Source organism: Pelodiscus sinensis, unplaced genomic scaffold (genome assembly GCF_049634645.1).
Source record: "Pelodiscus sinensis isolate JC-2024 unplaced genomic scaffold, ASM4963464v1 ctg59, whole genome shotgun sequence".
Taxonomy (NCBI): Eukaryota; Metazoa; Chordata; order Testudines; family Trionychidae; genus Pelodiscus; species Pelodiscus sinensis.
The window spans coordinates 244,764-268,879 of record NW_027465846.1 but is presented as its reverse complement, the minus strand read 5'-3'; the positions used below and the strand labels follow the sequence as shown (position 1 = coordinate 268,879).

The following is a 24,116-nucleotide window of genomic DNA, read 5'->3' as shown; positions in this document are numbered from 1 at the left end:
CCGCCCGGAGCAGTGGTGCTGACACAGCCGTGTCGCTGTGGGGAGTGGCCGGGGGTTCTCCGTGGGGCGCTGCGCCGAGGCACCGCAAGGAGGGGACGCAGCCCCTGAGAGTCACAGAGCGGCGGGCGCGGGGCATCTCCAAGCCGGCGCCGCGACTGCCCAGCGCGTCCGGGAACCTACCTGAGAGGGGCCCCAGTGCTCAGTTCATCAGAGAGACGGGGAGGGGGAGACCTGGTACCGGTTTCCAAACACACTCGCAGCCCTTCGCCCACAGCCCTATGGGAAGTTCGGGGCCAGCTCCGGCGCGGGGACGACTCTCCTCTGACGAGAGAAGGGGGATTAGGGGCGTCTACGCCCTCGTTCCACTCTCCTGGGCGGCAGAGTCCTCCTGACCCCAACGAGGCTGGGCCCAGGATTCTGGGGTTCCCGACCCCCCAACCGTGTGATGCTCACCGTGGGCTGGGGCGGGGCGTGGACTGGGGTGTCCCCACTCCGGGCTCCCCCCTCCTCACCGCACACTGCCCGGCCCACGGCTCAGCGCCGACAGCGCCAGGCGAATGCCCTTCCGTGCCCACTGCCCGGTGCAAACAAACCGAGTGAGGACGAGGGGGAACGTCGCTGGCAAACCCTTCGCCCTGCTCTGTGGCACGGAGCCCTCGCACGGCGTGTCCGGGTGTCGGGGCAGGTCGCAGGCTGGTCCCTGTCGGTCCCAGGCCCCCGCCCCAGGCCCTGGCCGCGCTGCCGCTCAGACACTCGCTGTCGGTGACAGGACCCTACACCCCACCGTCTGCCCCCCCCAGTCTGCCCTGCCAGGCCTCTTGGCTGGTGGAGTCGCCCTGCACCGGGCCTCTCCCAGGGTCCCCCTGCACCCAGCCCCAGCTCACCTCGTCCAGCCGGCATTGCCACCCCAGCCTCTCCCCTGCGGTGCCCCACACGCACCCTGAGCCCAGGCTCACCTCGCACAGGGGCGCATGGCTCTGACTTTCCCCGGCGTCTGCAGAGGATCCGCCGCCCCTCCATGAAGATAAACCCCAGAACGCAGGCCCCGAGGGCAGCAGAGCCGCCTCCATTAGCTTAATGAGCCCCCGAGGGGGGGGCAGTGACTGAGAAAACATTCATTAGCGCTCGACTGAGGCACCCCACAGCTGGGAGGTGCGGGGCCGCCAAGGCCCATGGACTCCTTCATGGTGGGACGTCTCCCCATGGACTGTCTCTGGCAGCCTGTTGCCAGGTCTGCTGTTCTATCCAATCCTCAGTCACTGGCCACTCCGAAGTTCCTGGTCCCCTCCAACCCAAAGGTGCAACGTGCCTCAGTTTACCAGTTTTCCCTTAATGCCCGCCCCCCGCCTGTTCAGCACCTGGGAGCACTTGCCTGTCAGACCAAAGGTGCCTCGTTTCAGGGTGAACAAGGATTTCCATGAGCGAGAAAAGAAAACATTCACCTCGTCACTAGCTCCGGCCGGTTATCTCTCTTGTCCCAGCCGTGCCGACTCTGTGGGCGCGCAGTCGCTCTGTGGCCCTCGCTGCCAGGGGCGCTGTGGGGCTCAGGACCGGAACCCGGCTCGGAACAGAACGAGAGACGTTCCGGGGGGATAAGTCCAGCGCTGGCTCGGAGCCGGGACAGGCAGGGAGACGTGTCGATATTGATCCATCACTCTCTGGGTGTCACTTGTACGTACGTCTCACGGTGCTTACGCCTCTCAGCAGGGTCTGAGCTTCCTGCCATGGTCGGGACCGGCTTTGGGACGGTCTCTCGGAGGAATCCCTTCCATGGCCCCGCCCGGCGCCCCTCTCTTCCTTTTGGGCCTCCCCTCCTCACCAGCTCGTGCCCCTGTGTCCTCAGACTTGTGGGCCCCTGGACTAGCTCCTCCTCAGACAGCATCGCCCCAGGCACCAGTGGAGCAGGCCTCATGTGTCTAGCCCAGGGGCTCTTCAACCTGTTTTTTATTAGGAGACCCCTACCAATGTCCATACGGTGGGGTGGGACCTTTGGAAATCGTACACACAGTCTGTGAACCACCAAGGGCCTGCAGACCACGGGCTGAAACCACTGGTGTAGGTGGCTTCTTAGGCCAGGTCGATTTCAATCAAGTCCTTAGGGAACATCTGCACGGCAGGGAAAGAGCAAGGCTCAAAGTCAAGCACCAAGCTAACCTCTTTCTGTCCACACGCAGATCACACTCAGTGTGACAGGCTCTCCCCTTTATCCAGAGTATGATGCATTTAGTGCCAAGGACAGCTGCGACAGCGTTCAAAAACTCATAACATGCTGAACATTCACGTCCTGGAAAAGCAGCGTCACCGCATTGTATGCGATAGTTATGCAATTCGACAGTGTGATGTTGCTGAGTCATGTTCAACCTTTAGCAAAGCCGGCTCAACCCAGAGACTCTAGGCAAACCGATGGATCAGCCAGATGTCGATGTAATCAAATGGGCACCGCATGGTTAAGCAGCCGTTCTTGGCAGGAAGAAACGAGTGAGAGGGATGTTTACATCCCAGCAAAAGAACAGCTGGAAGTTCCCGCCCCAGAGATTCTGCTGAACCCCAACTGCAGCTGATTCTCGAAGAGGAAGAGGAGTCCAGTGGGAAAAAAGGCCACAAATTCTCTCCCCCTTCATCTCTGCTCACGATATTGACTTGTAATAGATATGTAGTCGTGTTAGTCTGGTCTAGCTGAAACAAAAAACAGGACTATGTAGCACTTTAAGACTGACAAGATGGTTTATTAGGTGATGAGCTTTCGTGGGCCAGACCCACTTCCTCAGATCAAATTGTGGAAGAAAATTGTCACAACCATATATACCAAAGGATACAATTAAAAAATGAACACATATGGAAAGGACAAATCAAATTTCAGAAAAGAAGAGAGATGGGGGGAGGTAAATGTCTGTGAGCTAATGATATTAGATGTGATAATTGGGAAGCTATCTTTGTAATGGGTAAGGTAATTAGTGTCCTTGTTAAGACCTAGGTGTAAAGTGTCAAATTTAAGCATGAATGACAGTTCAGAGGATTCTCTTTCAAGTCTGGTGTGAAAAGGTCTTTGAAGCAGGATGCAGGTAATCAGGTCGTTGAGACAATGCCTTTCTGGTTGAAATGGCAAGAAACTGTTTTTTCTTTGTGATCCTGTCCAATATCTGTTTTGTGGGCATTGATCCTTTGGCGAAGTGTCTGAGACGTTTGCCCAATGTACATAGCAGACGGACATTGTCGGCACATGATAGCATAGATTATATTTCTGGATGCACAGGAATATGTGTTCTTGATCTTATAACTCAATTGGTTAGGTCTAATAATGGTATACAAGAGTGAATATGTGGACAAAGCTGGCAATGGGGTTTGTTGCAAGGGAAAGTTCCAGGGTTGGTGTTAGTGGTGGATCCAACCAGTAAGACTGGAAAAGACCCTGCCCCCTCGCAAAGAGCTCCTGTCGCTTGTTAAGTCAGGGATCAGTCTGCATTTTGTACTTTTAATTTCTTTGTAACCAGCGCTGACCTTTATGCCTCGTTACTTGTACTCAACTTACAATCTGTCGGGCTGGGGTTCATCAAGCTCTTTTCTCGTCTTCTCTGGACCGGTTTGTGTCTGGACGGAAGGGGCTTGCCTCCCGTTTTCGATTTATGAAATGTTGGGCTAGCGCTGAGCTCGTATTGTCCAGAAGGATGCTGGGCCGGGAATGAGGGACTGTGCCATCCGGCTGGGAATTCGCGGTGTAATTCTTGGAGGGATGGTGCATTATAGCCGGGGGCTGGGATTTACACCCCGGCGGCTGCGTGCAAGCAGACCAGGCACAGTGGCCGACACAGCAGAGGGGTGTGAAAGGAGCCGTTGGCCAGAGAACTTAGGGGACCCCGCCGTGCATTTTCTCACCGTCCAACGGTTGAGCTGGGGGTTGGGTGAGTCAAGCCAGGAACCAGGCTCCAGCCCCCCTTGCTTTCCCAGATACACATGACCTTGATGCGGAGTGCGCCAATAGCATGGCATGATCCCGACTTCCTGTCCCCTGGCCCATCGAATCTGGGAGAGGGTCACGTTCTGGAAGGGGCCTGGGATACCTGGATGCAGGGAGTTGGACACATCCCATTGCATTAGGACCCGGCATCCCACAATGCCTGGGGTTACCAATCGGTGCAGACGTTCAGGCCCTGGACTGACAGACCCAGCGTGTGCTCACTACCCTTCTACTAACCCTGCGCTAACCCTGCCGTGTAGACAGACCCTGCCACGACTCAGTTCGTTTCCCACCACCGCCCGCCCCAGCCTGGGAGCTCGAATACACTCCGCTGGCTCGTTGCCTGTCCTGAGAGCAAATTCAATCCTGTCTCTCCCCAGACACACGCACATTGGGTAGCAAAGCTCAAAAGGGGGAAACTGAGGCAGGCAAGGGTGCCACACAAAACTCACTTGGAAAATTCCTGTTTTGTCATATTATCCCATGCCCCCCACCCTCTCGCCTCTGCCTCGGTGGCTAAACATCCTGCCAGATTTTGGTGTCGTGAGTTTGTCAGTATTGGGACTCTCGTTGGTTCTTCCAAATGTGGTCTATTGGCCAAGGAGTGTTAGCCCAGAGAGCAGGGGGAGGTTAATGCACCAGGAATGGGTGTCCTGTGAGCAGACTGAGACCGTATGGCAGGATGGACCTTCTCTGGGATATCCCCCTGCTCCCCTCTTTGATGCATCTCCAGCGTATTAATTACCAGGAACGGTTCTGTGCCACTCTGGGTGTCGTTAGCAGGCAGGGTCCTCAGGAAAGGGATTAAGAAGACTGGAACTTTTCACCTTAGAAAAGAGACAACTAATAGGGGTGTGAAAGAGATTTATCAAAACATAATTAGTGTGGAGGAAGCGAATAAGGAAGGTTTATTTCCTTCTCATTATGCAAGACCTAGGGGTCACCAAAGGAAATGAATAGGCAGCAAGTTTAAAAAGAAGTATTTTTCCAACAGTGCACAGTCAACCTGTGGAACTCCTCGCCGGAAGATGTTGCGAAGGCGATTGTAACAGGGTTAAGAAACGAGTTAGACAGAGAACACGTCCATCAATGGCTATTAGCCAGGATAGGCAGGAATGGTGTCCCTGGTCTTTGTTGGTCAGAACATGCCTTGAGAACTATGGGCTGTGTGTGCTTGTGTGTGTAGATGGGTGTGACCCTACATATGTGTTAGTTCCACCAGCCGCGTGTCTGAGGGAAAAGGAGCCCAGGTGTCCCGGGGGAGCTAAGACGGAAGGTCCCCAGACACTTCTTGGGTGGAAAGTCCACGCCCAGTGCAGCGATGGAGCCCCAGGCTGGTCTCATGTGTCCCGAGCCAGGACCTTCCTCTTTACCCTCGTCAGGGCTACAGCCACGTCCTTGTTCCTCAGGCTGTAGATGAGGGGGTTCAGGGCGGGCGCCACGACGGTGTAGAAGATGGCCACCTGCCGGTCTCGCTCGTGGGCGTAGCTGGAGGCCGGGCGGAAGTAGAGCCAGGTCACGGTGCCATAGAAGAGCGTCACCACGGTCAGGTGGGAGCCGCAGGTGGAGAGGGCCTTGCGCAGGGCTTGGGCAGAGCGTAGACGGGCCACGGCCACCCCGATGCGGGCGTAGGAGGCCAGGATGAAGGCGAAAGGGGCCAGCACCACCAGGACGCCTTCAGTGAAGAGAACCAGCTCGTTGGCGAAGGGCCGGGTGCAGGAGAGGTGCAGCAGGGGTGGCAGGTCACAGAAGAAATGCTGCACACAGTTGCCACAGTAACGCAGCCGGGCGGCCATGACGGTGTGCAGCAGAGAATGCGGGATCACCACGGCCAATGAAGCAGCCGCCATCTTGAGGCACAGGGACCGCGTCACCACGGCGGCGTAGCGCAGCGGGTCGCAGACGGCCACGTAGCGGTCGTAGGCCATGGCAGCCAGCAGGTAGCCCTCCATGTTGCCCACGGCCAGGAAAACAAAGACTTGGCCCATGCAGCTGGCGAAGGGGATGGCCCGGTGCTGGGTCAAAATGTGCACCAGGGCCTGGGGCAGGGTGATGGAGGCGAAGCTCACGTCCACCACGGCCAGCTGGCTGAGGAGGAAATACATGGGGCTGTGGAGCTGGGTGTCAGCCCATACCGCCAGCAGCAGCACGGAGTTGCCGACTAGGTTCACCAGATAGGTGGCCAGCAACCCCGCGAAGATCAGCGGCTGCAGGTCCTGGCGTTCGGACAGGCCCAGGAGCACGAACTCGGAGACGGACGTCCAGTTGGCCTCGGCCATGGTGAGGGGCCGCGGCAGCACCTGAGCGGGGGATAGAAGGACGTCGGCCGTGACGTAACACGCTGATGAATGACGCCAGCCCGCTCTAGAGAACGGATTAACAGCACCACCCTGTGTAAAAAGTCCTGTGTTTGTGATTCCACCCAACCCTCACTAAGTTCTACGAATCGTTGCTCACCCTCTCTGCAAACATTGACACCTGATGTCTCATCTGACTTTGTCCAGCTCCTACTTCCAGACGCTGGCCCACGGTGTTTGTTAGTCGGCCGTGTTGTCGATTTGTGACACTGCCAAACCCAGCACCCGCTCTTGCCGAGACGACAGGCAACTGCTAAGGACTAACAAACTCATGGCTGGAGGCCACAGCAGGTCACCTGCGGGGCAGTTTTGCTCAGAGCAGAGACAAGTCACGTAGAACGTAGGTGGAGTTTCGACTCTCTGGAATGCTTTAACGTAGAAAATGCTATTTCCTAGAGCTCATTGGTGAGTGTGTATTTGCTCACGTTACCCTGTGAACATCGCTCCTCTTGCTTTTCCCTTTATTCCGGGGTGGCTACGGGACTTGTCTATGGGTTAAACTCAAGACCTGAGCACACCCAACCCACACTCCACAATGACACAGAATTGCGACTTTCCGTTAGAAGCACATTTTCTCTGGTGGCCCTGGAAGTTCTCAGCGGGTCGAGGACCCTGCCTGAGAGGGGCCCCCTGTGCTCAATTCATTGTAGAGCCGGGGAAGAGAATCCCCCCTGCAGCCCTGGGCGACCCCTTCTCAGCGCCACATGGAAAACGCACTGGATCGGGGCCAAGCCCGGCCCGGGGAAAACTCTTCTGTGAAGAGAGAAGGGGGATTAGGGTTGTTTAAAGCCTACGATGGAGCATGACCCCATGACAATGAGACAGAGAAAATACTTCGGGGGATTCTGTCCTCCCTGTCGCCTGGTGCAGCAACGAGGGGGCAGCCCATGGAGTGACAGTGGGACATTGAAATCCAGACTCACGCACTCAGGCACTGTGGAACTCATTGCTGCAGGATGGCATGTAGGCTCACACTTAGGAAGATTCAAAGCGGGACTGGGCTTTCCCTAGGTGAAAGGAACATCCAGAGTTAGATTCGCCCAGCCCAATAAACACTGTGGACGGGATATTAAGCCTCCCGCTGCAGGGCTGTATGAAATCTGTCGCCGTGAGCAGTGAGAAGGGAATATTGCTGGGGGCAGACCCCCCCCTCCCCATCCCTGCAGGTTCTTATACCTGCCTCCCCAGCCTGTGCTACTGCCCGGGGCTAGGGATGGAGTCTGAATGACTTTGTTCTGGCCCAGTCTGGACATTGGTACACCAACCCCCCCCCCTCTCCACTCACATACAAACATCGTCCTTCGCGAGAAATCGCCGATGGCCAGCAAAGGGCTCTGGGTTTGCCTGCTGGAACCCAACCTTTCCCTCTGACAATTTCCACCCGCAACAGTCAGAAATGTCCCACCTGAAGGGTCCCCCGGCCCCGTCTCTGGGTGGGAAATTAGTTATTGATTCAACAACATGGCAAATATCCCCCTTTTTGCCTTAAAAAGTTCCAACATTTTCTCAGTTTGAGCCCAGCAGAACCCTGATGTTTCCAGCCCAAACCATAAGAAAAGCATCTTTGGATTTTGTGTGCAGAGTTTCCCACGGGCACGAATGAGCACCCTGCTGGAATGAAGCCAGCTCCTTCATCCCATTGCCGCAACGGAGGTTTAGGTCAGACGTTAGGAGACGCTGTCTGGCTGCCAGGATGACAAAGTGCTGGGACAAATGGCCAAGGGAGGTTGTGGAGTCTCTGTCATCAGAGGTTTTAAGAGCAGGTTAGAAACCCCTCAGTGAGGGATCTAGGTAATATTTAGCCCTGCCTCGGTTGCCTGACTAGACCGAGGCCCTTCCAGTCCTACATTTCGGGAGCGGAGATCCATGGGAAGGAGGCCGGGTGGGACAGCGCTCCGTTTGGAATGCTGAGCGGGGCCCCACCGGTGCACAGGGTCCCTCTCTGGGCACCGTCCAAGCCCCTGGCCAGGCAGGGGGACGTGTGAGGGTGGAGAGGGAGGGGCCGGGCTGGGTGAGGGACTCTCCACGGTGACTGTGGGTGGGGAACGTCTTCCTGGTCAGAGCCAGACCCCGGGGCCGGCAGGGACAGAGGGCTGTGGAGGATGTGGGGTGTTTTCCGTGCTAGCCGCTCCCCCATTTTCCTAGGCCTTGGCTACCAACTTCTCCACCCTCCCTCGCGCCCAGCCGGCATTGCCGCCCCAGCCTCGCCCCTGCAGTCTCCCGGACACACGCCCCAGCCTCACCTCAGAGAAGGACGCCTGGTGCTCCCCTGCCCCTGGCATCTGCCCACGGCCGGCCGCGCCCGAGCAAAGATAAACCCCAGCAACCAGGCCCCGGGGGCGGCAGAACTGGCCTTAATTAGAACTCAGGAGGCTGGGATTGAGAAAACATTCATTAGTGCCCATCTGAGCTGCCCCACGGCTGAGGGGTCTCCGAGGTCCATGGACTCCTGCCCTCTGGGGAGGTCTCCTGCAGACCATCGTCTGGTGGCCAGTCACCGACTCCAGTCTCAGAGGGGCAGCCGTCTTATCCTGTGTCTGCAGAAACAATGAGGAGCCCAGCTAGGCTGCACATGCTGACAGTCCTCAAAAATTGCAAGGTGCAGCGTGCCTCAGTTTACCAGTGTGCCCTAAAAGCCCCCGTGTCCTGGCCACCACGTGTGAGCACTTGTAGTAAGACCAAAGCTGCCTTGTTGAAGAGCGAACAAGGATTTCCATCGGCAGCAAAAGGGAACCGTTCTGACACCAAAGGAGCCCTGGCTAGTGAAGTCGGTTTCCCTCTTCTGCCAAAGATCAGATCATTGGAACCTGCTTCCGGGGGACCTGACTGGGTCCTTCAGAACCAGGATCCAAATGTGCACAAAAGCCCCCTCGGCAAGGACTTATCCTCAGGGAACAGAGCCTTTCCTGACTAGCTCCTGCCTGCTGTGATAGCCCATGTTCCAGCGCTTTTTGACTCTATGGACGTGCAGTTAATCTGTGGAACTCACTGCCAGGGGACGGTGTGGCAGCCAAGACTAGAACCCAGCTCGAAACAGAATGAGAGACATTCCTGGGGGACCAGTCCTGTGAGGGGTATTAGCAGGGATGGGACTGTCACTAGTAATCATAGAATCATAGAATACTAGGACTGGAAGGGACCTCGTGAGGTCATCGAGTCCAGTCCCCTGCCCCCATGGCAGGACCCAGCACTGTCTAAATCATCCCTGATAGACACTTACCTAACCTGCTCTTAAATATCTCCAGAGATGGAGATTCCACAACCTCCCTGGGCAATTTATTCCAGTGTTTGACCACCCTGATAGTTAGGAACTTTTTCCTCATGTCCAACTTCAACCTCCCTTGCTGCAGTTCAAGCCCATTGCTTCTTGTTCTGTCCTCATAGGTCAAAAAGAACATTTTTTCTCCCTCCTCCTTGTGACACCCTTTTAGATACCTGAAAACAGCTCTCATGTCCCCTCTCAATCTTCTCTTTTCCAAACGAAACAAGCCCAGTTCTTTCAGCCTTCCTTCCTAGCTCATGTTCTCTGGACCTTTCATCATTCCCATTGCTCTTCTCTGGACCATCTCCAATTTCTCCACATATTTCCTGAAATGCGGTGCCCAGAACTGGACACAAAACTCCAACGGAGGCCTAACCAGCGCAGAGCAGAGCGGAAGAATGGCTTCTCGTTCTTGCTCACAGCTCTCCTGTCCATGCCTCCCAGAATCAGGTTTGCTTTTTTTGCAGCAGTGTCGCACTGTTGGCTCATATTTAGCGTGTGGTCCACGCTGGCCCCTAGATCCCTTTCTGCAGGACTCCTTCCTAGACAGTCGCTTCCCATTCTGCGTGTGACACGGATTGTTCCTTCCTAAGCGCAGCACTTTGCATTGGTCCTTATTCAACTTCACCCTGTTTACCTCCGACCATTTCTCCGGTGCATCCCGATCAGTTTGAATTCTGACCCTCTCCTCTAGAGCAGTAATGCACTAGAAGACTCGGCTGGTGTTGCTTGGCTACTCCAGGGCAGGGGCTTGGGTATGTGGGGGGCTCGGGGAAGGAGACTGCGAGTGCAGGGGGGGTGCAGGGATCACAGGTAGGGGTTGAGGAGGGTCTAGGGAAGGAGGCTGGGAGGCATGGGGAGGTTGCAGGAATCAGGGTTGGGGGGGAGGAGGGTCTCAGGGCACAGGATGGGGTACAGGAGTCGGAGCAGGGGGTGCTGGCAGCTGGCATCTTCTCCTTGGGGCCGGTCCAGGGTGATGGTGGCCATGCAGCCCTGCCTGGCGGCTTCTCCCCAGAGCTGGCCTGGGCCAGAGCAAGGGGGTTCGCCCACTTGCTGGCTTCTCTCTGGGCTCGGCCCGGAGCAGTAGGAGCTGTGCAGCCTGGCCAGCCGTTGCTCCCTGGAACAGTGTAACAGGCCGTGCTCCCATCCAGCAGCTGCTGCTCAGGGCTGGGGTGCTTGCTGCCCCCCCGTGGTCATTCTGGGGTACAACTGCCCCTGCTATCACACCCCTCCCTTTCCATTCGGTAGAATGTAGACATGTCCAAAGGGGCAGGATGCTTCCCGATCCTGGTCCGTTTCCCAGCCATGCTGGGAGGTTTTCCTAAAAGTGAATCAGGAAACATTATTGACTTATTCCCACAATGTAAGAACGAGGGGGCCACCAAATGACATGAACAGGCAGCAGGTTTAAAACAAACCAAAGGAAGTTTTTTCTTCATTCAGCGCACAGTTAACCTGTGGAACTCCTCGCCAGAGGATGCAGTGAGGGCCAGGATTTTAACAGGGTTCCAAAAAGAGATTCATGGAGGTTAGTCCAGCAATGGCTATTAGCCAGGATGGGTAGGCATGGTGTCCCTAGCCTCCGTCTGGGAATGGATGACAGCACAGAGGATTCCCTGTTGTGATCCCTCCCTCTGGGGCACCAGGCATTGGCCAGTGTCGGCCGACAGGACACTGGGCTGGGTGGACCTTTGGTCTGACCCAGTCTGGCCGTTCTTATGCTCTTATCTGCCAGGGGGACTATTTGGGGGCCGGGCTCTGGGCTGTGGACGTCAGACTGGCCAATCACCCAGGTTCCACCCGGCCAAGGTGGCTGTGAACTTAGCCATCTCTTTGATGACTACTCTATGGGATGCGCTAGTGCCTGGCAAGGCGGGGGTGGGCATGGGGTCCCATCCACCCTGTAAATCTAAGCAACACCCCTGTTCATTCCTGTCCCTTTCCGATCCATTCTCATGCTTCGGGGCTTGGACCGCAGGGTCAGGTGGGTTTCCCCAGATGCATTTTGGGGGGGGGGGGTCCCTCCTCACTCTCCCCTGAATGATCAGAGACGGGAAGGGAGACTTTGAGACGGCTCAGAAAACACGCTCACGGTCTTGCCAGTGGGTCTGCTCTTCTACTCACCTCTGGCTCGCCCCGGCTCAGCAAGGCAAGGTGGGTTTTCTGCCTCCTCTGGAACCTGCCGGGACAATCACAGCCTTTCTCCACTGGCTAATTCCCTGCCTGCCTCGGACACTGTTGCCATCACCAGTCAAACAACCGAACCGAACGTTGGGCGCCATTACAAAAGGGGCAGATAATGAGATCAAAGACATCCCATTGCCCCTACATAAATCCATGACATGCCCACAGCTTGAATACCACACACAGGCGTCCTCACTCCCTCTCAAAGACGGCAAATTGGAACGAGAAAAGGTAAAGAAAAGGGCAACAAAAATGATTAGGTGGCTGGAGCAATATCTGTATGACGTCAGATTAATAAAACTAGGACTTTTCAGCTTGGAGAAAACATGGCTAAGGGGGGATAGGAGAAAGGTCTATTACGCCATGACTGCTGTGGAGGAAGTGAATAAGGAAGCTTTATTGACTTATCATAACACAAAATCCAGGGTTCACCAGATTCATTTAGAAGGCAGCAGGTTTAAAAACAAAGCATTTCTTCACACAGTGCACCGTCAACCTGCGGAACTCCTTGCCACAGGATGCTGTGAAGGCCAAAACTAGAATGGACTTCTAAAGAGAACTAGATAAATTCATGGAGGTTCGGTCCATCACTGGCTATTAGCCAGGATGGGTAGGGAGGGTGTCCCTGTTTGTCAGAGGCTGGAAATGGGTAGCAGCAGATGGATTCCCTGTTGTGCTCCCTCCCTCTGGGGCACCATGAGCTAAATGGGGAACAGGCTGAGGAGACGCCGGAATCCTTCTCAGTTCTTGAGGCAGAAACAGAGCACTTCGGGGGACAGATGGGAAGCATGTGGACCCTCCTTGATGGTGACATTGTCCAGAACTCTCTGACCCTGTAGGATCTGCTGACCTGGAGCCAGTGCCTCCCAGAAGGGAAAGACGCCAACCCATTCTCTGCCCCCCAGAACTACCATTGGGGTCCATTTAGAAAGCGTCTAACCCTGGGTGCATTTTCACTCACTTGGAAAAATAAGGGGGTTGGCGCATTTTTTAATTTTCTGCTTTATTTCAATGTTCACAGCGGCAAGAAATTCTGGAAGAAAGTGACAGTTGTTTCATAATCACGCTCGACATGGGGATTCAAAAGGCTAAAAGCCTGATAGCCGTTAAAGCACAGAATGTCAGGGTCACAAAGTACAGCGCTGTACACAGACGGACAGACACACTGCTAGTCACTTCCAGAGGATACCTAGGAGGGTGGTGGCAGAAGTGGGATTGCTCTCCAAGGGCCTTCTGGCAGGTATCCCAGTATGCAACTTTGGAAAGTCACATACAACCGGGGCAGACCAAGCTTCCTGTAGATCCCTCCCGGGCTCCGCTGCATGGCTAAAGATCCCGTGATAAGGGGGTTTGGTGGCATGAGTTTGTCAGCACACAGCTGCAAACACCGGGAGATCCTTAATAAAGTGGCATCCATCATGGCTTCCTGCCCCGTGGCTAAGCCGCCAATGGGATAAATGAGGCTTTACTTCACCCTGCAGTGAGAGGCAAAGGTCCTAGCTACAATTCCCTGCCAGGGCCGTGGCTTCTTCATACATTCTCAGGCCATTGGGAGCATCTGCTGTGACCCCCTGTATCACCCAGGCCAGAAAATGGTCTCCTAGCACAGATCTGTTAGAAACCCCTCTCCCCAACGTGCTGCTGCAGCCCAAAACACCACCAGGGTGCGGGGAGTCATTAGGAAAGGGACTGATAATAAGACTGACACCATCCTATGGCATCTGCATGAATCTATGGCACACCCACACCTGGGATACTGTGTGCAAATGTGTCGCCCCTCCTGCAAACAGATATTGGAACTAGAGAAGGTGCAGAGAAAGAAAATAAAAATGGTTCGGGGCATGGAACAACTCCCCTAGGAGCACAGATTTATTAAGACTTTTCAGCTCAGAACAGCAGCATCTCGGGGAATATGGCAGAGGTCTTCTGAAGGGATGATTGGGGTGAAGAAAGTAAATAAGAGAATGCTATTTACTGCTTCTCGTAACATCGGAATTAAGAGTGACCCAACAAAATGAATAGGCGGCACATTTAAAACAAACAGAAGGCAGTATTTCTTCACCTAACACACAGTGAGCCTGTGGAACTCCTTGCCACAGGATGTTCAGAAGATCAAGACTCTAACAGGGTTCACAAACAAACTAGATAGGTTCATGGAGGGCAGGTTCATCGGTGGCCAGGAGGGCAGGGATCGTGTCACTAGCCTCTGTCAGAAGCTCGGAACAGGCAACAGGGGATGGATCGCATGTTGATTCCCTGACCTGTTCATTCCCTCTGGGCACCTGGCTTTGGCCGCTGTCAGGAGACGGGATCCTGGACTAGATGGACCATTGGTCTGACCTGGTCTTGCCACTTTTATGTTCAGATTGTTGAGTCTTTGGGCTGATGGGAACTAAGAACATTTATACAACGGGCCTTGGGGCTGAGGCCGTGTGGCCATGCCCTTGAGAACCTCTTTTTCCAAGGAAACACTTGGGCTGTGTGTAATTGTGTGCGTGTAGCTGGGTGTGACCCTACGTGTGTGTTAGTTCCACCAGCTTCATGTATAAGGCAAAAAGCTCCCAGGTGTCCTGGGGGAGATAAACGGGGAGGTGGAAAGTCCATGCCCAGTGCAGCGACGGAGCCGTGGGCCGGACTCACGTGAACCGAGCCAGGACCTTCCTCTTTGCCCTTGCCAGAGCCGCGGCCACGTCCTTGTTCCTCAGGCTGTAGATGAGGGGGTTCAGGGTGGGCACCACCGCAGTGTAGAAGAAGGTCACTTGCTGTTTGTACCCCGGGGTGTTGCTGGCATCCGGGCGGAAGTAGAGCCAGAGCACGGTGCCGTACGTGAGAAACACCACGGTCAGGTGGGAGCCGCAGGTGGACAGGGCCTTGCGCAGGGCTTGGGCAGAGCGCAGGCGGGCCACAGAGACCCCGATGCGGACGTAGGAGGCCAGGATGAAGGTGAAAGGGGCCAGCACCACCATGACACCCTCGGTGGAGACCACCATCTCGTGGACAATGGGCCGGGTGCAGGAGAGGCGCAGCAGCGATTGCACATGACAGAAGAAATGCTGCAGGCGGTTGCCGCAGTAACGCAGCTGGGCGGCCATAACGGTGTGCAAAATGGCGTGCGAGATCACCAGGGCCAATGAAGCAGCCGCCATCTTGAGGCACAGGGCCCGCGTCACCACGGCGGCGTAGCGCAGCGGGTCGCAGACGGCCACATAGCGGTCGTAGGCCATGGCAGCCAGCAGGTAGCCCTCCATGTTGCCAACCGCCACGTAGAGGAAGAGCTGGGCCAGGCAGCTGGCAAAGGGGATGGTCCGGTGCTCGCTCAAGGCATGCACGAGGGCCTGGGGCAGGATGATGGAGACCATGCCCATGTCCACCATTGAAAGCTGGCTCAGGAGGAAATACATGGGGCTGCAGAGCTGAGAGTCAGTCCACACCAGCCCCACAAGCATGGAGTTGCCAACCAGGTTCACCACATAGGTGACCAGGATCACAGCGAACACCAGCGGCTGCGGGTCCAGGCTATCAGACATGCCCAGGAGCACGAACTCGGAGACAGACGTCCAGTTGGCCTCGGCCATGGCGAGGGGCAGCGGCAGCACCTGAGCGGGGAGGAGAAGGGAGTTGGCAGGGAGGGGACTCGCTGACACATTACGCCAGTCGCTCATTGGGAGCCAAGTCCCGTTTGGCCCTGTTTGGGCAACAGTTTAACAGCTCGATCTCGATTTAAAATGTGCTACAAGGCAGACGCCAACCCAACCCTGGCTCAGTTCTGCACATGGTCACGGACAGTCACTGGAAAAACATGCAGAGTCTCTCTGCTCTGTGTATTGCTGGGACTCACAGACTCTGGGCTCCATGTTCCTCTTCCTGCCCGACGGACACGCTGGCCCTGGCCAGGCAGCAGCCTCAGCGTCTGTGAAGCCTGTTCTCGGGTTCCCCCCTTTCTCTCCTTCTCTCAATGCCAAACAGGCCCCGTTTGTCTCCCCTTCCCTGCCAGGGCAGCATTTCTAACCCTTTCCCCGTTTGCTGCTCTGCCTGGACTCTCTCTGATTCGCCCACAGCTTGTCTAACACTTGCAGCCCAGAAGTGGCCACAGAGCTCTGGACAAGAGCTCACCAGCGCCAATCTGAGAGGGACGCCCCCCTCCCGTGTCAACCCCAGGTCCCGCCCTAGCCTGTTAGCTCAGGATGGTCAGAGCGGCTTTGCTTTGCTGGCTCCCATTCACACTCAGCATGGTCTGAGGATGGTCTTTTGACCAGTTATACACCCGCCTAACAGTAACTACATCTAGACCGAACGGGAGGGGTCGAATATTCCTTCCTGACCACTGCAGATGCCCGACTGAATCCCTGAAACAAGACACTGGGTTCTGGTCGCGGTTATAATACTGAGCTTCAAACATCACAGGCCCGCCAAGAGAAATGCAGGTTATTACCAGCAAGGCCTATGGAGGGAGGAATTGGAGCCCAAGACGAGAGGGGAGAGGGGTTCTAAAACAACCATTCATGGGGGAAACAGCTGAACTTGCAGGGGGAGATGGTTGGCCAAGTGGAGAGGGCTCAGAGCAGGATTGGAAAACCTGCCTGATCGGGAGAGACACCAGGCGCTCTCGCTAGTGAGTGGAACAAACAGAAGGCAAAAGGGCCGCTCAGTCCCAGGCTAGAAGGACCGACGGGGGAACAAATTGCTCAGCGGCTCCTGGGTCTAGCAGAGAAGGGTCTGACCCGAGCCAGTGGCTGGAAGGCGCAGCTAGACACAGCGGCTGTGACAGCAGGACACAGGACATCTGGGAAACCTACCTTGGGGGCGAGAGTGGCCCAGGGCGCTCAGTCCATCGAAGAGTCGGGGAAGAGGGGACTGGGTACCAGTTTGGAAACTCGCTCGCAGCCCTTCGTCCACATGTGGGTCCTGCCCGCAGCCCTGCCCTTCCCAACGCCACATGGAAACTGGGGCCTGAGCAAGACGTGGGACTCTGGAAATCTCTCCTGTGAAGAGCGGACAGTGAGAGGAGCGGTGTGTAACGCGTAAGAGGGAGCAGGAGACCATGAAAATGGGACAGAGAAAAGAACTAGGGAGATTCTGTCCAACCTTTCTCCCAGCGCAGCAACAAGGGGGCAGCCTGTGAAATTAGAGAGGGCTGTTTAAAAATGGACCAAAGATGTAGCCACACACCCAGGGACTGGGGAACTCATTGCCACATGACGGTGTCAAAACTAAAACTTATCAGGATTGCAGGAGGGACTGGAGGCTTCCAACCCCATGAGGAATATCCAGAGTTAGAATCACTCAGACTAACTAGCAGTTGTGGAAGGGACAGTAAACCTCACTCTTGAGGTGCTGTGAAACCTCTGGCTGCTGGGCATTAGGAAGGAATTTAATGAGAGGGAGGCTGATCCCTGCCTGCTTCTGCAGGTTCTTATCTCTTGTGGTATTTGCTCAGCTGAGAGATGGATTCAGAATAGGAAGGGGGTTTGTTTTGATCCAGCTGGGCCAATTCTACACCAGCCCTCAGCCCCTTTCAGCTGACACACAGACACTCACACGTCACTCATGAGAAATCTTCCATGTCCAGCAAAGGGCCACGGATTTGCCTCCCCTTACAACAGGCTCCGTACAAAGCGCTGGGGGAGTCGGCCCAGACTGGCATTTCACACCGGCAGGGGCGTGTTTCTGCTGCTCTGCGTCCCAGGCACCGACAGGCAAGTGTGACAGTCACATTCCAAACGGGTCCTTTTATAATGGTCTGGTAAAAACGAGAACGTCGGTCACCGCGTGTGAGACGCCCCCCGGACCGTCCGTGGGATTTCCTCAGCACCTCGCTGGGAAGGGAGGTGAAACTTGGGCAGGGGACGAGGAAGCAAAACAAATTTCGTCCAGTCATCTGGAATAGCTGGGAGCCAAACCTAGAGCTCTCCCCTCATTGCATTTCTAGCCCGGCTCTTTCCACAGACGCCCCGTCTTGGCTGAGAAACGTCAGGGGTGGCGAATTCACCGCGCCCGTTGGCAGATTGTGCCCGTCACTAATTAGATTCATGTCCATAAAATTACGACTTTGTTGCCAGGCTGATTTTATCTGGCTTCAGCTTCCATCCATAACTCATCCCCTCCCACCTGTTCCCTTGGAAAGCTTCCAAGTCATCCCAGACCCCAGTAATACAGAAACTTTGCAGTGACTGTGAAGGACCCCAAAGAGAATTCCCCTGAATTTAACACGGTTGCCAGAAGGCAGGGCTGGAAATGGCCCCTTCTCTCCATGACAAGCCTGGGGAACGTTGAATAAAAAGGCTCCGTTTTGTAGAGATCTTTTTGAGGGGCTGAGAACGCCACACGTCCCCACTGCGAGCTGTGACATCAGGGAGAATTAATCTCCTCCGGAAATCGATGCTCTTGGGGAAAGTGACACGGGAGAGAGATGCTGGGTGTGCGGAGAGCCGCCTGTGTGGGAAAGATGCAGAGTGGAGACAGAATTTGGGCTGAGCTTGGACCCACCGGCGCCTGGGGTCCAAGCACCTGGCTAAACAGGCAACGCACAAGGCTGCAGATGGAGGAGGCTGGGTTGGGTGAGGGATTGTCAGAGGTGATTGCAGATGGAGAACGTCTGTTCAGAGCCGGATACCAGAGGGGCAGAGGGACACAGAAGACGTGGGGGTTTTCCCTGCTGCCCTGCTTCCTTACCTGTCCCCGGCCCTGCCCCTACATGCCCCCTCCAGCCGGCATTGCCATCCCAGACTTTCCCCGCCGTGCCCCAACACACCCTGACCCCCAGCCTCACCTCGGACAAGGACGCCTGGCACCTGCCTGCCCCCGGCATCTGCAGAGGAACGGCCGCCCCTGCGTGAAGATGAACCCCAGCAACCAGGCCCCGGGGGCGGCAGAGTCGGCCTTAATGAGCCCCACAGGGACAGTGACTGAGAAAACATTCATTAGCGCTCAGCTGAGCCGCCCCACGGCTGGGAGGCGCGGGGGGTCTCTGAGGTCCATGGGCTCCCTTCATTGTGTCTCCTCCTGGACCATCACAAGCAGCCGGTATCCAAGTCTGCTAAATCTCTCCCCCATGCTGGCCAATCCCCACACCCTGGCAACTCACAGACATTCCACTTCCACTCCTCCAAAACAAGCCTCAGTTTACCAGTTTTCCCATAATTCCTGACACACATTTCAGGACCCATCCATGAAAACCCTGAACAAGCGCCCCGATGGCTCATGAAGTAAGAACTGAGGGTTTCCCAGGCCCCAAGGGGGAACGGTCGCAGACACAAGGAGGATCCCGGCGCACCAGGCCGGCCTGCGCAATGGTCACTGCCCGAGCTAAGGAAGCCAGGTTCCCTCTTCCCCGGCAGGGCAAACAGCCGGATCCGGGGTCTCGTGGCCCGGCCAGCGCATGCAGTCACTGGCCTGCGACGGGTTCCCATTGGCCGATCGGAAGGACTCTGCGCGGTGCAATGCCCCAGAGACTCATTTCCCCTCCCAGCTGTCCCTGTTCGCCCATCGCGCCCGCCCTGGGGCGACCTGCCCGGCCGGCTCACCCTGCCCATGTGTCTTGACAAGCTGTGAGCTTCCCACCCGGAGCGGGACCCCTCGTCCTTCAGGGCCCCACGGCCTCCCCCTCCCGCGATGGACCTCTGGTCTCCAGCCCCTCGCTCCAGGCCGGGGGCTCTGCCCAGCGCCCCCACGCGGGACAGGCCGAGACACGGACACACTCAGTCGGGTTCATTAGTCACCCGGAGCCCAGCACGGGAAGCCCTCAGCCCCCCCGAGAGGAAGGAAGGTCCCGTAGGCCATTCTGTCAGCCCAGACGGGAACCATTTCTCTGGGGGGGGGGGGGGACGACGAAATGTCCACGTTTGTAACGGCCACCGTGGAAAGTCCCTTTTGCAGGGGATGGAAGGGGCCTGGTCAACGGCCATAACTGCCACGTTGGAAGGGCCCATTATTATCGATGGGGAAGGGTCTGGCCTAGTGTCCTAACTGCCACTTTGGAAGGGCCCATTTTCATTGGTGGGGAGGGGTCTGACCAACAGCCCTAACTGCCACTTTGGAAGGTCCCATTTTCACTGGTGGGGGGATTGCCCCGTGTCCTCCCTAGGGACAGGCAGCTCCTACAAAGTTGTCCCTCCTCTGACTTTTATACCCCAATACAAAGGAGTTCTGTGTTACACTCCAGACGGGTTTGTTACCACATTCATACCGTGAAGCTGCCAGTTCCAAGAAAACCTCCTCGTCTATTATCCTGTCCTGTCCTTATCTCACCAGGGCTCAGCACACTCCTGTACAACCGCTTGGGAATTCGTTTACGTAGCTGATTGAGACCCCTGGGCTTTTTTCTACCGTCCTCTCCGGTCAGGAATGGGTTTACTTGGGTAGCCAACACCTAGTGTCAAAAAGAATCAATGGACACAGATCTGATATTAGGAATGGCAACATACAAAAACCTGTAGAGGAACATTTCAATTTCCCTGGACATACTATTGCAGATTTAAAGGTAGCCATCCGGCAGCAAAAAAACTTCAAGAGCAGACTTCAAAGAGAAACTGCTGAGCTACAGTTCACTTGCAAATTTAATACCATCAGCTGTGAATGGCTCGCCAACTACAAAAGCAGCTTCTCCTCTCTTGGTGTTCACACCTCCAGATCAGCTGCTAGAAGTGAACCTCATCCTCCTTGATTGGTTTAACCTCATTATCTGTAGCCTGATTCTTGCCTACATGTTTATACCTGCTTCTGGAAGTTTCCACTACATGCATCTGACGAAGTGGATCTTTGCCCACGAAAGCTTATGCTCCAGTACATCTGTTAGTCTAGAAGGTGCCACAGGACTCTTTTGTCGCTTTTGCAGATCCAGACTAACACGGCTCCCCCTCGGATACTTAATACCTAGTGCGTCACCTTATTACCAATTCCTACTCTGGTGTCCCTGCTTCCGAAGGCAGGAGACCACACAAACCAGCCCCGCTCAGAAAAGCAGCAGAGAGAGCCCCCAAAAGGAGCAGGAGTCAATTTACTCCCTAAAACTGGAAAGTGGGGAACCCTCAAAACCCTCTTGTGACTTAATCCCTGCCCCAGCATGGAAGGAGGGGAAAGCTGAAACCAGAGCCCAGAAGAAGAGGGATTCGGCCAGTGCCCTACCTGTAGGGAGAGGGTTGGCCGTATCTCACACTTTAGTACGTATCCAAGGATCCCTCTGGAGAGATGCCCTATAGATTGAGTGGGAGAGGATTCAGTTAGCGCTCATACCTTAGTCTCCATTGGAGATTCCACTCAGGGGTGTGCCCCAGAGGGGTGTGAATGTGGGGGGTGGGAATTCGGTGGGAACTGAACACTCACTACCATACAGGAGAGAGCCCCCATTAGTGGGGGTGAGTGTGGGAGAGGGTCCTGGGAATGGTTGGACCTCATCACCCATCAGGGAGTCCACAGAGGAACACAAGGAAGCAACAGGCAATGTGGGGATGCACGCTGGAGCATGTGCATTGTCATGTGCCCCCCAACATAGTCTCTAGTCCAGACAGGGGACTGTCTGGGTCTGACAGACGGTCTCTCAAACCCCCGTTCCAGCGCAATGTCTTGTTGTGTTGGTGCAACGGTGAAGTCATCCAACACGGACTGGGTGTTGGCACCATCTCCTCTTGGCACACAGGCAGGTGCAAGATCAGAAGCATTCCATACACTCCCATCAGGAAGTTGATAGGTACAAGGTCCCCTCTTCTCAAGGATTTTAAGAGGAGATGTGAATTTATGGTCCCCTTTGCATAGAATTCCAGGTTTTCTTCCTCTAATGAAGGAACCACACTCAAACTTCAGTTCCTTAGCACCCCTCTGTTTGTCTGTGAAAGCCTTATACTTTTCTTGGTCCTGTTTTTCTCACATCATCCTCTTTCGGTGCATCAGGTCTTGACTTTAACAATCCAGCAATGTTCAGTTTAGTATTCAACTGTTTTCCATGCAGTAACTCTGCGGGTGATCTTTGTGTTGTGGCATGTCGTGTAGTCCTGTATGCTTGCAAGAAATCAGTAGTGAAGGTTATCCACGATCGCCCTTCCAGTTTAGCCCTTTGCAAACTCTTTTTCTCACTTCTGTTAAACCTTTCGATTTCCCCATTGGCTTGAAGGTAATACAGGGATGATCTTCTATGTAAAATGTTCCTCTCTGATAAAAAGTTTCAAATTCCAGGGAAGTAAATTGACTACCGTTATTTGAAACCAGTTCTTGGGGTTACCTTCCCTGCTAAAAACTGTAGAGAGGAATTTAATTACTGTAGCAGAAGAGATTTGTGATGTAAATGCTACTTCAGGCCATTTACTGAAATAGTCTATTAAAGTGATGGCATAACGACAGTCAATTGGAGCAGAATCAAAGGTCCTACGATGTCAATTGCAACTTTTTCCCATGCAGAATCAGGAAGAAGAACAGGCTGTAATGGTGGGGTACATGTCACTGCTGTCTTATCATGCACAGGACTTTATGATTGCTTCAGTTTGGGAGTCCATCCCTGGCCACCAATACAGATTCCATAGTCGTTGTTTGGTTCTGACAATTCCTTGATGAGTATCGTGTGCCCGGTGTATGAGTTTTGACTGTAATTCTTCTGGCACAAGTAGCCGGTGTGTACCTCGTAGCACACAGCCATCAAGCAAAGAAAGTTCATCCTAAACTCTAAAATAAGGCAGCAAAACTGGGTCAAGGTTTTTAGGGTTACTGGGCCATCTCTTTGTCAGGAATTCCCATAGCTGTTGTTGAATTGGACATGCTGAACAAGCAGCTTGGAATTGCTCTCTTGTAACTGCAGTAAGAGTGCTTGTAATAAGCGCACCTACTTCATCTTCATCCTCCAGTGGACTGTCTGGTGAAGACAAAGGCAGGCGAGAAAGGCAATCGGCTATCACATTTTGGTTTCCAGGCTTATATTCCAGTTCATAACGGAAAGAGAGTAGTCTTGCCGACCAGCTAGCAATACGATTTCCTGCTCTTCCTAGTCCTTTTGTGGTCAAAGTCTATCTGTATCAGTGGCCAGGGATGGACTCCCAAACTGAAGCAATCATAAAATCCTATGTCATTTGCCAAAAGCATGATAAGCAATGTTGTCAAAGGGCTGTGGTCTGTGCACAACTTGAATGTGTGGCCCCCACAGATAAGTTCTCCATTTCTCAGTAGCTCAGACACAAGCAAGTGCTTCTTTTTCAACTGTAGAATATTTTCTCTCAGCATCACTCAAGTGTCCTTGAAGCAAAGCAACAGTCCTCTCCGTGTTGTCTTCATGAAGTTGTGTGAGTTCAGCCCCAAGTCCATAATCAGAAGCATCAGTAGTCACAATTGGGGGCAATGCAGGACTGACTAGTGCAAGGGCAGGATTATGTATAATCACGTCTTCCACAGTTTCCAAACTAGCTTGTGCATCCGTCGTCCACACCAAGGTTGAACTACTCTGTAGTAATTCCCGTAACGGTTCAATGACAGAAGCATAATTGGGAATAAATTTTGCATCCCAGGAGGTAAGACCCAAGAAGGAACATAAGGTTTGCAAATCTGTTGGAGGAGGAGCCTTTGAAATTGCTAGGATATGATCTGGATCAGGTTTTAGTCCAACCGGTGAAATTCTATGCCCCAGAAAGGACAGTTCTGTTTGTCTAAATTTGCATTTAGACAAGTTGAGCTTGAGGCCTGCTGTGCTGATGCAGGTTAGGACAGACTGCAGGTTACTGTCATGCTCCTCAGAAGTATTTCCAAACACAATACTATCATCCACATAGCACTGAACGCCATGTTGATTCTTCAGAATCAATTACATCATTTTTGGAAGGCGCTTGGGGCAGATGCAAGACCGTATGGAACACGTTTAAAACAAAATAGTCCCTCGTGTGTAATAAATGCTGTGAGGTCTCTGCTGTCTTCATGCAACATAACCTGGTGGTATGTGGAAGGGACAGAGAAATTTGTGCAGGTAACAGTATGCTCTCTGCAAATCAAGAGTAGAAAACATCTTTGCTCCATGGAGTTCTGCAAATACTTCTTCTATGTGAGGCAGTGGGTGGCTGTCAATCACAACAGCTTTATTTGTTTCCCGTAAGTCCACACCAGCATTTCCCAAACTATGGGCCGCGGTCCGGAACTGGGCTGCGGGAAAAACATACCAGGCCACTGGGAAGCAGGGTTGGGGGCAGTGGGACTGTCCGGCAGAGATCGGGGCAGGCGGGCGGGTGGGCAAGAAACAGTACTGAAAAAAAACGTAATAGAGATGTAGCCGTGTTAGTCTGGTGTAGCTGAAACAAAAGACAGGACTATGCAGCACTTTAAAGACTATCAAGATGGTTTATTAGGTGATGAGTTTTTGTGGGCCAGACCCACTTCCTCAGATCAAATTGTG

The 24,116-nt window shown here is 54.4% G+C and overlaps 2 protein-coding genes across 2 annotated transcripts; both read right to left on the bottom strand.

Moving 5' to 3' along the window:
- Window positions 1–5,295: 5,295 nt before the first annotated feature.
- LOC142823717 (olfactory receptor 1L1-like) lies at window positions 5,296–6,257 on the bottom strand. The gene has a single exon (XM_075914951.1). It carries the CDS (start codon window positions 6,232–6,234, stop codon window positions 5,296–5,298), a length of 939 nt encoding a protein of 312 aa, XP_075771066.1. The 5' UTR covers window positions 6,235–6,257.
- Window positions 6,258–14,389: 8,132 nt separating this feature from the next.
- LOC102458823 (olfactory receptor 1L1-like) lies at window positions 14,390–15,333 on the bottom strand. The gene has a single exon (XM_075914871.1). The coding sequence runs from the start codon at window positions 15,331–15,333 to the stop codon at window positions 14,395–14,397; it is 939 nt and encodes a 312-aa protein (XP_075770986.1). The 3' UTR covers window positions 14,390–14,394.
- Between the last annotated feature and the right edge of the window lie 8,783 nt (window positions 15,334–24,116).

Excerpts from the sequence above, each read along its gene's own strand:
- LOC142823717 (XM_075914951.1), bottom strand. The coding sequence starts at position 6,234 with ATGGCCGAGGCCAACTGGACGTCCGTCTCCGAGTTCGTGCTCCTGGGC.
- LOC102458823 (XM_075914871.1), bottom strand. The coding sequence starts at position 15,333 with ATGGCCGAGGCCAACTGGACGTCTGTCTCCGAGTTCGTGCTCCTGGGC.